The following is a 14700-nucleotide window of genomic DNA, read 5'->3' on the forward strand; positions in this document are numbered from 1 at the left end:
TAAAAAGAAGATCGATATATATTCAGATTCATATGTATTCAGATATATGTTTCAGATTCTTTTCCATTTTAGGTAATTACAAGATATTGAGTAATTCTGTGAAAGCGAATCACATTTGTGTAGTGTTTATAATCAGCTTTTCCCACCTTTTCATAGCATTAAATATTTCTATAGTATCATATTTAAGGGCTAAAAAAAGACTTGTTTTTAAATAAAAAAAATTTAAAAATATAACATTCAGGTAATAAGACATATTAATACATCTCTGGTCAATAATGAGTTAATATACTCAGAGAGATGAAGCGACTTACTTACCTAAGCTCATTCAACTATTAAGAATTAGATTTAATAGAGAACAGACTTGTGGTTGCCAAGGCGGGGGGGTGGGGTGGGGCATGGGGGTGGGGTAGGGGAGGAAAGGAATGAGAGTTTGGGATTAGCAGAGGCAAACTATTATACATAGGATGGATAAATAACAAGGTCCTACTGTATAGCACAGGGAACTATATTCAATATCCTGTTTCAACCATAATAGAAAAGAATATGAAAAAGAATATACATATGTATAACTCTGTCACTTTGCTGTATAGAAGAAATTGATATAACACTGTAAATCAATTATACTTCAATAAAATCTAAAAACAAACCAAAACTAATAGACTTTTACCCATGATTTAATTTCATGATTTTTGCCTACTTATTTGGAAATAGAGAATACAACATTCATATATTTAGGTTTTGAAGTAATACTCATAACATTTATAGATCTTATGACCTGAAAACAATTGTAATACATTAGATAACATATAGTAAAATTAAAAAAAAAGAAGTAGATCTAAATTTTCAACCAAGGAGTAGCTGATTCAAATGGTCATCATCTTCCATTATATTACACTGACGACAGGATAAACTGATAATACTAAACTCGTCATATTTATGATCCAAACCATACAAGTGTTAAACCAGAAATGAAGAGGTTTAGAGAATGATGAAATTAGTACCTGTGATTTCCTGTTTTTAGTTAATTAAACTTCCTTATGTGAAAAGCATCATCTTTTCCTATTCCTTCCATTTGCCCTAGAGATGTTACCCCTGATACTTTTATATTCTAAATTTACTACTCACGGTATTGGCCTGACTATGGCCGAGGTCTCCAAATTCTCTTGGGAGGTCTTTTCCTTCCAATAAGCATTGAGCTTCTGGGCAAGGGCATTTATTGTCAACCTGAAAGAAAAAGAAAGAAGCATGTCAATGTTAAGAATTTGTTGAATAATTTTGTAATCTTTAAGATGCTCCCACTTAACGGAACCCAGCCATTTAGAATATTCAGCATAGGTTTGAACATCTATACTTCAAGCAACTAGGATGGGAATCTACTGCCTTTGTAAATTATGTGTCAAAATGACAAAGTTCATAATGTTGAATAGTCCCTTTGGTTGAAAAGATAAGATGGTCAGTTCAGTTCAGTTCAGTCGGTCAGTCATGTCCGACTCTTTGCAACCCCATGGACTGCAGCACACCAGGCTTCCCTGTCCATCACCAATTCCTGGAGCTTGCTCAAACTCATGTCCATTGAGTCAGTGATGCCATCCAACCATCTCATCCTCTGTCATTCCCTTTTCCTCCCACCTTCAATCTTTCACAGCATCAGGTTCTTTTTCAATGAATCACTTCTTTGAAGCAGGTGGCCAAAGTATTGGAGTTTCAGCTTCAGCATCAGTGCTTCCAATGAATATTCAGGACTGATATCCTTTAGGATGGAGTGATTGGATCTCCTTGCAGTCCACGGGACTCTCAAGAGTCTTCTCCAACACCACAGTTCAAAAGCATCAATTCTTCAGAGCTCAGCTTTCTTTATAGTCCAACTCTCACAGCTACACATGACTATTGGGAAAACTGTAGCTTTGACTAGATGGACCTTTGTTGGCAAAGTAATGTCTCTGCTTTTTTTTTTTCTTACATTTTTATTTTTACTTTATTTTACTTTACAATACTGTATTGGTTTTGCCATACATTGACATGAATCCACCACGGGTGTACATGCGTTCCTAAACATGAACCCCCCTCCCACCTCCCTCCCCATTACATCTCTCTGGGTCATCCCCGTGCACCAGCCCCAAGCATGCTATATCCTGCATTGGACATAGACTGGCAATTCGATTCTTACATGATAGTATACATGTTTCAATGCCATTCTCCCAAATCTTCCCACCCTCTCCCTCTCCCTCTGAGTCCAAAAGTCCACTATACACATCTGTGTCTTTTTTGCTGTCTTGCATACAGGGTCATCATTGCCATCTTTCTAAATTCCATATATATATATATGTTAGTATACTGTATTGGTGTTTTTCTTTCTGGCTTACTTCACTCTGTATAATCGGCTCCAGTTTCATCCATCTCATCAGAACTGATTCAAATGTATTCTTTTTAATATGCTGTCTAGGTTGGTCTTAGCTTTTCTTCCAAGGAGCAAGCGTCTTTTGATTTCACGGCTGCAGTCACCATTTGCAGTGATTTTGGAGCCCCCAAAAATAAAGTCTCTCAGTGTTTCCATTGTTTCCCCATCTATTTGCCATGAAGTGATGGGAACAGATGCCATGATCTTAGTTTTCTGAATGTTGAGTTTTAAGCCACCTTTTTCACTCTCCTCTTTCACTTTCATCAAGAGGCTCTTTAGTTCTTCCTCGCTTCCTGCCATAAGGGTGGTGTTATCTGCATATCTGAGGTTACAAGTCCTAAAAAATACTGTGTTCTCCACATTTTAGAATCACAGTGAGGGAAAATGACATTAGAGACAACGACAGAAGACTACACTGCAGATAAGTATTTGGGGAGTTATTCCACTGTCAGATCACTACACGTAAACAATTCAGGACCAAGTTCAAAGTCAGAGGATCACATACTGTACCCTATCTATTACAAATCAATCAAACAGTAACTTAAAACATGTCTATATAGTTCTTCTTTATCCAAATGCTGATCACAGCAGTTACAGCAGCAATAGGTAACAAAGTCCCCTTCAACCTTCTACGACACAGCTGTTAGTAGAGGCTATGCCCCAATTATGGCTCTTGCCCTTTCTCCTTTATCTCTCTTCTTAAATGAACAACAGCAGACCCAGGGTAAAACAGTATGATGTGTAGAAAATCTGAATTTTACTTTGAAAAACTGGCAATTTCTAGTGACTAATTTCTGTTTAATTCTACAATTCAGGATTACAGTTTAATGTATAGCTGTGCATACATACTTGAAATATCACCAATTTAGTATTTTTTAAAAAATCTCTTGACTCCCCAGATAACTCCCCAAAGATTTTGTAGACCTTTCCTTAAGAGGAATTCTTCCTTAACTCCACCTTGCTCATATTAGATTCTGACTACACAGAGAAGATTAAATGAACTTTCTTATAAACTCTTATTCCCCCCTCTGAACTACCAGTGTACCAAACTCTATGTTTATATTCTTTCCTGAAGTCACAGATGAAGAATTATTTCTTGCTTTCTATTAAAGTTTCATGTAAAATCTACTTTTTAAAAAAGATTACAGGGGCTTCCTTGGTGGTCTAGTGGTTAAGAATCCGCCTGTCAATGCAGAGGACACCAGTTCGATCCCTGGGCTGGGAAGATCCCACATGCAGAGGAGCAACTAAGCCCATGCACCACAACTGCTGAGCCCATATGCTGCAACTACTGAAGCCCACATGCCTAGAGCCTTTGTTCCGCAACAACAGAAGCCACTGCAATGAGAAGCCTGCACACTGCAATGGCAAATGAAGCGTAGCCCCTGCTCACTGCAACTAGAGAAGACCCATGCAGCAATGAAGACCAAGCATGGTCAAAATTAAAAAATAGTTAAATAAATAAAAAAGATTCCATGGGATTCTGGAAAGCTGGTGGAGTAGGAGGCAGGAATCTGCCTTCCCATAAAGACAACATTTACACTGGCAGAACCTGTCTAATGTAACCATTTGGAATTCTGGAGTCTATCGAATGCTTGTAATTTTCAGGGGAATGCTTGGATGACAAATTGGGAAATCTCAGCTCTTAGCTCAGTAGTAGTTACCCATCTCCTACCCCAGCTCCATGGCAGATGGCTATGCACACATTTCAAGAGTAGCTTACAGGAACTAGGATAGGCAAAAAGGACCTCTCCCTCCAAATATTGGGGATCTGTGCTCTGATCTCTGTTTGCTGCTTCTGCTCACAGCATCATGTAACCCCACGGTAACCCCAAAGAAAATAGCTATAAATATACATAAAAGGAAATGAGAAGAATTCAAATGTTTCACTACAAAAAAATCAACATAAAAGGTGACAGTAATATAGGAAATGAAGGACAAAATGTAAGATGTATAGAAAACAAACAGCAAAATGACAGACATCCTTTCTTATTGGTAATTACTTTAAATGTAAATGGATTAGAGAATGTGGAGAAAAGGGAACCCTCTTACACTGTTTGTGGGAATGCAAACTATCATAGCCACTATGGAGAACAGTGTGGAGATTCCTTAAAAAATCGCAAATAGAACTGCCTTATGACCCAGCAATCCCACTGCTGGGCATACACACCGAGGAAACCAGAATTGAAAGAGACACATGTACCCCAATGTTCACTGCAGCACTGTTTATAATAGCCAGGACATGGAAGCAACCTAGATGTCCATCAGGAGATGAATGGATAAGAAAGCAGTGGTACATATACACATGGAGTATTACTCAGCCATTAAAAAGAATACATTTGAATCAGTTCTAATGAGGTGGATGAAACTGGAGCCGATTATACAGAGTGAAGTAAGCCAGAAAGAAAAACACCAATATAGTATACTGACACATATATATGGAATTTAGAAAGATGGTAACGATACCCCTGTATGCGAGACAGCAAAAGAGACACAGATGTATAGAACGGACTTTTGGACTCTGAGGGAGAGGGAGAGGGTGGGATGATTTGGGAGAATGGCATTGAAACATGTATACTATCATGTAAGAAACGAAGTGCCAGTCTAGGTTCGATACAGGATACAGGATGCTTGGGGCTGGTGCATGGGGATGATCCAGAGAGATGGTGTGGGGTGGGAGGTGGGAGGGGGATTCAGGATTGGGAGCTCGTATACACCCGTGGTGGATTCATGTTGATGTGTGGCAGAGCCAATACAGTATTATAAAGTAAAATAAAGTAAAAATAAAATTTAAAAAAAGAAAAAAAATGTAAATGGATTAAACTCTCCATCAAAAGACAGAGAGATGGGTAAAATGGGTTTTAACAAAAAGGCCAAAATATATGCTGTCTATGTGAGACTAATTTTACATACAAAGACACACAGTGAAAATGAAAGGATAGAAAAGGATATTCCCTGTAAATAATAACCAAAAGAGAGCAAGGGTAGCTATTTAATATAAGTATCAGACAAAATAGACTATAAATCGTAAGAGCTAAAACACTGAAGCAACCTATGTCCAGTGATAAATGAATGGATAAGCAAACTATAGTACATACAAACAAAAGAATATTAAAAAAGGAAACTCAGCCTTAAAAAAGTAAATTCTGACATATGTACAACATAGATGCAACTTGAAGACATTAAGTGAAATAAGTCACAAAATGAGAAATACTATGTGATTCCACTTACATGAGGTACTTAGCATAGTCAAATTCATAGAGACAGAAAGCAGAATGGTGGGAATGAGGAGTTATTGTTTAATAGGTACAGAATTTCACTTTTGCTAGATGAAAATAGTTCTGCAGACGATGTACGGTAAGGGAGTTAGAGAAGGCGAGGTTCGGAAAAAGAATGAGACCAGCACTTTACAGGAACAGATCACCTTTAATGAGGCCAGAAGGGGCAGCAGTCAGATTGGTGAGCTGCTGCACTAACCCAAGAACCGAGTAAGTATATATAGGCACATATGTGGAAATCTACTGTCTTACGGGGGCCTGTTCTTCTCCAAGGTTGTTTGGAGTAGTTATCTCTTAAATGGCTGGGGCAGGGAATTCTGGAGATCAGCCAGAGGCTGGACCGGCTGGGAGATGGACGTAATCAACCTTAATGTCCATTTTTTTTCCTTCCGGTGAGATAGTTCTTTGTTTTGCATAGAATGGTGGGAAGGACCCAGAGGGCAGTTTTAACTCCAGGCTATTTTGAGCCATGTAACTTTCCTTCTGGTGATGGTTGTATAACAATATGAATGTACTTAATACCGCCAAAATGCACACTTAAAAATGGTTAAGATGGTAATGTTATGTGTATTTTACCACAATTAAAAAAAAGGAAAAAAAGGAAATAGATTATGTGGTCATTAGGGGTTGAAGAGGAGGGGAAATGAGGAGTGACTGCTAATGAACAAGATGTTTCTTTTCGAGATGACGAAAATGCTTTAGAATTAGATAGTGGAGATGGTTGTACGGACCTCCCCGGTGGCTCAGATGGCAAAGCGTCTCCCTTCGATGCGGGTGACCTGGGTTCGATCCCTGGTCAGGGAAGATCCCCTGGAGAAGGAAACGGCAACCCACTCCAGTGTTCTTGCCTGGAGAATCCCATGGATGGAGGAGCCTGGTGGGCTACATAGTCCACATACTTTGTGAAAATACCAAAACCAACAAAGTAGTCATTTTTAAATGGTGACATTTATGGTACATGAATTATATCTCAATCAAACAAATAAAAATAAACCTCTGTTCTCATGTACTTGGGCAAAAAATATTGAGGTGAAATTTACATAGAGTAAAATGTATCTTTTTAATGTGTAGTTCTGTAAGTTTTAACAAATCCACACAGTCATGTAAATATTAATACCACCTCAATCAAAACACCATTATCATGAATTTTGACACTCCATTCCTTCTTGCAAAAACCTGGTTTGATTCCACTGTTCTATTAATCTCTTTCCTTTCACTTCCCTAATCCTGGTATATGCGGTCTATATCCACTATCTTCTCTTCATAGTCCTGTCTTAATCCCCTACGATCTAACCATTGCCATTACACGAAACTGTTCTTTTTCCCAATCTCATTATTCTATCTGCCAATATCTACTAAATTTGAGACTTTAAAGTGACCTTTGAATCTTCCTCTCCTTTATTTTTCTTATCCCATTATTAATATATCACCAAATTTTTAAATCTTTTTTTCATAGTATCTGTCATATATTTCCTTTTTCACAGCTGTCTTATTTCAGACCTTCACCTCACATCTAGATTACTCAAATAGTATATAATTCTTTTTAACCTACCCTGCACCGTTTCCAGGTTTATCAATTGATATAATTCATGTAAAACACTTTATAAGACATAGAGCAGTACATAAGTATTTTATTCTTAAGACAGAATTATTTCAAGTCACCCCTCTATTCAAGAATAAACCATGAATTCTCACTGCCTAAAGTATCAACTACTCTAGCCAACGTCCCTCTAAGACAGAAGCTCTCAAACTGTCTCGGTTCATGGTACTGTACTGTCTCAAGTTTTTCATGGCACCCTTAGGTCTAAAGAAATATGTACTAGTTCCATTTACTATTAAACAGTTATGTACAAACAACAACTATGGACTAAAATGTAGCGTCCATCTGAAAATATATATATTAAAATATTTCTATTTCAATCTTAAATAGCCACAGTTACTTATAATGGAATGGGTATGCCTGTTGGATATCAAACAGTTGTTCAAACCTTGGAATCAAATTGGACACAACATCCCTAATTTCTTACTCAACACTGAATTTTTTGTGTATTGCTTGCTTTTTATCACAGTAATCACAAAAAATTCAGATTCACAAAGATATGATGTAATCAAAAGTAATTAAATATTTCTATACCTAGAAGTGTGGTATTAGCATAACAAATACCTAAAAATGTGGAAGTGGTTTGGAACTGGGCAGTGGGGCAGAGGCTGGAAGATTTTGAAGAACATTACACAAATTGCCTGGATTGCCTTGAATAGACTGTAGAAATATGGATGTTAAACACCCCACTAGTGGGGTGCTCAGACGTGCAGATCATGGTAGAAAAAAATACAAACTTCCTCAGAGTATATCTAAGTCACTGGGAACAGATTGTTAGTAAAATTATGGATGTTAAAATTGCTGCTGGTAAAGGCTCAGAAGGAAATTAGCAACATGTTATTAGAAAACTTGAGGGAAGGTATTCCTTGTTATGTAGTGGCAGAAAGCTTAGCAGAATTGGATCCAATACAAGGTGGGAAGCAGAACTCCTAAATGACAAAACTGGACATTTAGTTGAGATTTTCAAGCAAGGTGCTAAAAGTGTGGTCTAGTGGCTGCTTGCTTACATAAAATGTGAGAAGAAAGAAATAAACTGAGGGAAGAACTGTTCAATAAAAAAGGAACCAGGACTTGATGATTTTGGAAAGTCTCAGCTTACTCAGATTGCAAAAGATGCTAAAATGTAAATCCAAGGCAGGGGCTGGACAACCTTTTGCTAATATCTTAGGAAGATCAAAAGGTCAACGTACTCAGTCATACAAAAAGTTCTCTGAAAAGACTGAACATATGAATTAGATCTCCACCACCATCTCAGCATAAGAATAGAAACAGGACTATCTAAGAAAGATCTGTCAAGAATCTCTTGTCTGAATCAGTATCCATGATATATACCTGAGACCCACAAGGTTCTTGAGAATGGTACATTAATACTAAGACATTCATGTCAATGTATGGCAAAAACCACTACAATATCATAAAGTAATTAGCCTCCAATTAAAATAAATAAATTAACTAAAAAAAGCCCTGCTAGATTGGCCTGAAAGGGACAGAGAGAGTGTGAAAGAAGGTTGTTGGACCCCCAAAACTCTACAGTCAAGAAACAAGTTGAAACAAGATGAAACTACTCAGCTACAAATACACGCTTGTGTGTGCGTTTGTGTTCAGTTGCATCCAACTCTTTTGTGACCCCATGGACTATAGCCCACCAGGCCCCCCTGTCCATGGGGATTTTCCAGGCAAGAATACTGGAGTGGGTTGCCATTTCCTCCTCCAGGGAACCTTCCCAACCCAGGGATCGAATCCATGTCTCCTGCATTGGCAGGTGGATTCTTCATCACTGAGCCTCCTGAGAAACACACATAAATACATGCTATCCTTCAAGAAAAAGGAAAGTCGAGTCTGAGGGTGGAGCCATGAGGACAGAATAGAGCCTTAAATCCAAAGGGTGCAGCTGAAAGCCCCAGAAGAGTAATTCTAGGCCTTGAAATTTAATGAAGTTAGCTTGCCTGGATTCCTTTTTCTGTCAAACTTTCTCCCTGTTTAAACTGGAACATCTATAACTGGCATCCTATGCCTGTCCCACCATTGTATTTTGGAAGGACAATACAAAAAAATTTTAAAAAGACACACACCTGCAGATGGAGAGGAATTTTACCCCAAGATGCATCAGACTCAGTATCATTCATACTTGATTTAGATGAGATTTGGGAATTGTGAGTTGAGGACATTAAAAACTTAGACTAAGTTGCTCTAAGAGTTGAGAGTTTGGGGGATGCTGGGATGGGATAGATGTATTTTGCATGTGTGATGTAAGTGGATCTTAGGAGGCCGGAGAGCAGATTGTTGTAACAGAATAATAGTCCTCCAAAGATGTCTATGTCCTAATCCCTGAAACCTGTGAATATATCAGGTTACATGTCAAGGGGGCAATCAAGTTGCAGGTGGCATTAAGGTTACTCATCAGCTGACCTTAAAACAGGGAGATTATCTTGAATTACCAACACAGTCATAAGGGTCCTTAAAAGTGGAAGAGTGAGGCAGAAGAGTCAGAATCAAATGAGATGTGATGACAGAAGCAAGATCATCAGAGTGATATGATATGAGGACCTGACCCATGGCTTTGAATATGGATGGAGGAAGAGGACCATGGGCCAAGGAATGCTGGCAGACTCTAAAAGCTTGAAAAGCCAACAAAATAGATTCACCCCTAGAGCCTCCAGAAATAAATGCAGCTTTGCAAACACCTTGATTTTAGCCCAGTGAGATCTGAGATGGACTTCTAACCTACAGAACTCTAAGCCAATAAATCAGTGTTGTCTTAAGGCACTAAGTTTGTGGTAATTTGTTACGACAGTAACTGAAAACAATTTGTACTGCTTATAGGCCAGAGTCAAGTACCACTGTACTCCCCTCAAAAAATTTAAATATCCTGTGGCTCCCCTGTGACTTCATTATGTGCAGCTTGGCACACAGTTTGGGAAGTGGGGCTTTAGGGAAGGGGTCAACAAACTACAACCTGTGGGCCAAATCCAGGCTGCTGCCTGTTTTCGTAAACAAAACTGTACTGAACACACACATGTTCATTCCTTTACTTATGTCTGTGGCTGCGTTCATACTGCAGCAGAATTGAGTACTTTCATACTACAGCACAACTGAGTAGTAGTGACAGAGACCACACCGCCTATAAAGCTAAAACTATTTACTTCCTGGCCCTTCACAGAAAGATTTGCCAATCCCTGCTTTAGGATAGGGCCCTATGTTATCCATCTGACTCTATTCCCCTTCACTCTAGTTACATCCCCTTATCCCCAACTCCCCATATTCTTCCCATTCTGAATTTCTGTCATTGCCTTATTTAGCTCCTGCTATAATTTCATCCTGGAATTCCCCTCCCTCCCTTTCCTAAACCCTGTATCTTTAAGGCAAATCTTAAGTCACACTGTTTACTTAAAACCTTCCCTATCTGTTCTATCAGCAAATGTTTCCTGTACCATACCACTTAGTTCCAAATGATCAAACAGTTTATTGCTCTGTTTCATGTTGGTGACAATCCGTCATTACAATTAGACTGTGAGCTCCTCAAAGACAGCAACTGTGTCTTGAATATCTCTGGAAAATTCCACAAAACCTAGCCACTGTGCCATGTACCAGTGAGGTGCTCAGTTAGTATGTGTTGTTTGAGTTTCTTAAGCTGAAATTCACTCTAAAAATGTTGTAAGCTTGAGCTCTGGTAGTTGCAGCTGAAATTTGATACCCACAACTATTAAAAGTGATATTACAAGTGATTTATTTGTAGACATTCCAGCAGTGTGATGGCTGAAACCTCTTTTAGCACTTTTGAGATCTATAATAAATACTCTTAGGATGACTTTGTGATGGCAGACAATCTTCTCTAATGACCCTCTCAAATTCCCTCATATATTAACAAAACACTTTTTTCAGTGAATATAAAACAGAGTGAAAAGGGAAATGATGTCAGAATTGGGGTGAGCTACACAAATTTCTCACCCTCAGAAGACTCCGTATGCAGGATAGTATACTAGTTTTCTGTTTTTAATAAAATGTGCAGCAGATATTTAGCTACTTAAGCCCATATATTTAACTGAATAAACCTACTTTGTATGGAATACCTCCATTTAGATTCCCCTGCCATCACCTAACACTCATCATACTGAAATGAAACATCACAAACCAAGGGTCTAATACCTCTAAAATTTAAAAGGTAGATGCAGGGGTGGCAGAGATGGCATAAGAGGATGTTACATAGTTTTAGTATCTAACATTTGGATTTCACAAATCTCAACTATTTGGTTAATCACCAGAAATTCACTACTCCTTTCACTCAAGAGAAATAGAATGACTCGGCTCTGGACTTTTGCCAAACTGATGTCATTCCTAAACTCTCATTCTTGTGAGTCAAGTCCTAATCAAAGATCTCCATTATGGGTCAGACTCATGTTTAAAAGACAATTTTAAACTAAGGGCAGGCAGTTATCATAATCACTGACTAGCCCTAGGGATCAAGAACCAATTACCCTGAAATTAATCTGAGGTTGTCATCCAAATAGTTATCAGTCTGTCAAATATTAAACCTAAAATTCTTATGGTTTCGTATAATTAAGGCACAACCTTTAACTAATTGATTATAGTTTTGGATACAAAACAAAAAAGGATTTGGGGAATTACTTTCCCCCCACTCTAACAAAAGATTTGCTACTGAGATTTCAAGGAAAACAACACCAAAAGTCCTCACGCCTCCTTTCTCCATACTCCCAGAACACCCTTTGCCCTTTCACATACTTTCCTCTGCTTAGAATGTCCTCCCCCCGCTTTGTTCACCTAGCAAACTCCAATTTTTCCTTGAAGTTTCAGCTCAAATGTATTCTGGTTTGTAAAGCCTTCCTTGACTCCTTTAGGCTTTATTTGAAGCTGCTTCCCATTTGGCATACAACCCTCATTAATACAATCATTTTATAGGTATTTAACTTTCTTATTTACATATAGGGGCTTCCCAGGTGGTGCCAGCAGTAAAGAACCCACCTGCCAATGCAGGAGAACTAAAAGACGCTGGTTCAATCCCTGGGTTGGGATGATCCCCTGGAGGAGGAAATGGCAACCCACTCCAGGATTCTTGCCTGGAAAATCCCATGGACAGAGAAACCTGGCGGGCTACAGCCCATTGGGTCACAAAGAGCCGGACATGACTAAATGCTGTGTGTGTGACTTAACACACACACAGCATTTACATATATCTCATCCCATTTGTTCATAGGCATCTAGGATTGTTAACTTTCATTCTTATGTCCGTAATGGCAGAGGGGATATCTCATAATACTTGATGAAAGAAGAATGTATGATCTATCCCTCCCTACAAGTTTTAAAACAAACTATTACACTCTGGCTTTAACAACTCCTTTGTCTTCTAAAAATAAATGAATGAAATATATAATGCTATTTGCAGCAACATGGTTGGACCTAGAGAGTGTCATACTGAGTGAAGTCAGACAGAAAAGAAATATCATATGATACCCTTTATATGTGGAATCTAAAAAGAAATGATACAAATGAACTTACAAAACAGAAACAGACTCACAGACTTATGGTTGCGGGGGGGAAGGATGGGGGGAAGAGATATGTTGCGGAGTTTGGGATGGGCATGTATACACTGCTATATTTAAAATGGATGACCAACAAGGACCTACTGTATAGCCCATGGAGCTCTGCTCAATGTTATGTGGCAGCCTGGATGGGAGCGGGGTTTGGGGGAGAATGGATCCATGTATATGTATGGCTGAGTCCCTTTCCTGTTCACCTAAAATATCACATTTTTTTGTTGATCAGCTATTTCCCAATACAAACTAAAAAGTTTTTAAAAATTGTTTCACCGTAAGTATTTTACTAAATAACCCCTATGCTGTTTCCATAATTTTTAAAGTTTATTTCAATTGGGCTCCATACATCATGCATCAGTGAGGTTTAATTTAAAAATCAAATCATTTTATTTATAATCTTAGAAAATAGATTTGAAGGAATTCTCAGTTAACTTATCTGGCTGGTTTTAAGAGATGATTTTAGAGTTTTCAGAGAATAGAATCATATCTGAACAAACCATTAGAAACACCTCAGGTTGGGAGTGACTCACCGGTACTCCTTGGTGTATTCAAAGTCTTGTTTATTGTAGGCCGGCTTTAAGAAATTGCACTCAATGACTCCAATTACTCCCACACCTTCTCCATGAGTTGGCTTAGAAGAAAAATAGTAATTTCAACACTTACATTAATGTTGACTGCCTAGAGGCACTTCCTTTTGATTCCAAACAATAACAGAAAGGTTATATAACATTCACGGGCAGGGAAAGGCCTATCTAGAGAAACACTGGGAATTTACTCCGATAGACTGCAAGTATTACAATGAATTGGAATCTCTGCCAAATTTTAGGGCAGAGATTTTCAAACTGTGATCCATAGATTCCCTAGGATTTTCCAGGAAAACTCTACTTCACCTATGCTACCTCAAGGCACTTTCATATGTTTTATATTAAGGGATTGCCATAAGATTTCATTTGAACAAAGAATGACAATACTAAAAAAAAAATTAAGGTTATATACTCCTGGTCTAAGGAACTAAAACCAAACTCCATCTGAAAAAAATTAAGGATGCTATGTAATCATTACACTCTATTAAAATAAAACAATGTTTATATATGTAAGGCCACCAAACAACTGTGAAAGAGTCACACCTCTAGTGATTAATTACAAGTAGATACAAAAGATTTTTGGACTTGAAATCATTTTTGTATTCTTTAATGGAAGGAACTGAGTCAAAGTGTAATTAGACTGGCACACAAACAAGTTGTATAAAGATGATACAACAATAAAAAGAAATACAGGCTGCAAACTAGCTCTCCTGGGTCATATGTAAAACTTTGTCCTACTGTGTAACATAAAGCAGCTTATCATCCTTTGTGCTTTAGCAATCTTATCTATAAAATAGGGATGAATGGGATACTTGTGGATATTACCACTTTAAGCTGTCATTAAAACTTGAAGATGATGTTAATATTTCTATACTTCAGTTATAAAGCACTTTTGCATGATTTATTCCATTTAAATCTCTCAACCCTGTAAACTCTAAGGTAGGTAGAGCAAGTAAAACTACTATTGTTGTTTCCATTTTACAGGCAAGAAAATTGAGCCGCAGAGAAATTAAACAATGTAGCCAAGGTTACATGGCTTTTAGTTGGAAAAGCTGGGACTCAAATCCTGGTCATCAAACACTAAATTTTACGCATCTTCCACTTTGCCTTACTGTCTCCCCAAGAAAATGGAAAGCGCTACCTCAAACATCAGTAAACTTATACACGTGGCAGATTTGCTGGTGCTCTCATTCTACCTCTTATTAACAGTGACCTAAAAAATGCATTCAGTAAGGCTCCCGGGTTAACATTTATGAAGAATGATAAGTAGAAAGAGCTTCTGAACATA

At 38.0% G+C, this 14700-nt stretch overlaps 1 protein-coding gene across 2 annotated transcripts in view; it reads right to left on the bottom strand.

Moving 5' to 3' along the window:
* MORC4 (MORC family CW-type zinc finger 4) overlaps positions 1-14700 on the bottom strand; it is a 60738-nt gene that overhangs the window by 26060 nt on the left and 19978 nt on the right. For both annotated transcript variants that reach the window (XM_068962347.1, XM_068962346.1), the window contains exons 9-10: positions 13359-13459; positions 1126-1224 (exon numbers count right to left, since the gene is read on the bottom strand). In XM_068962347.1, the coding sequence (XP_068818448.1) occupies positions 1126-1224; positions 13359-13459 (200 nt within the window). The remainder of the gene's footprint in view (positions 1-1125; positions 1225-13358; positions 13460-14700) is intronic.

This window comes from Capricornis sumatraensis, chromosome X (genome assembly GCF_032405125.1).
Source record: "Capricornis sumatraensis isolate serow.1 chromosome X, serow.2, whole genome shotgun sequence".
Classification (NCBI taxonomy): domain Eukaryota; kingdom Metazoa; phylum Chordata; class Mammalia; order Artiodactyla; family Bovidae; genus Capricornis; species Capricornis sumatraensis.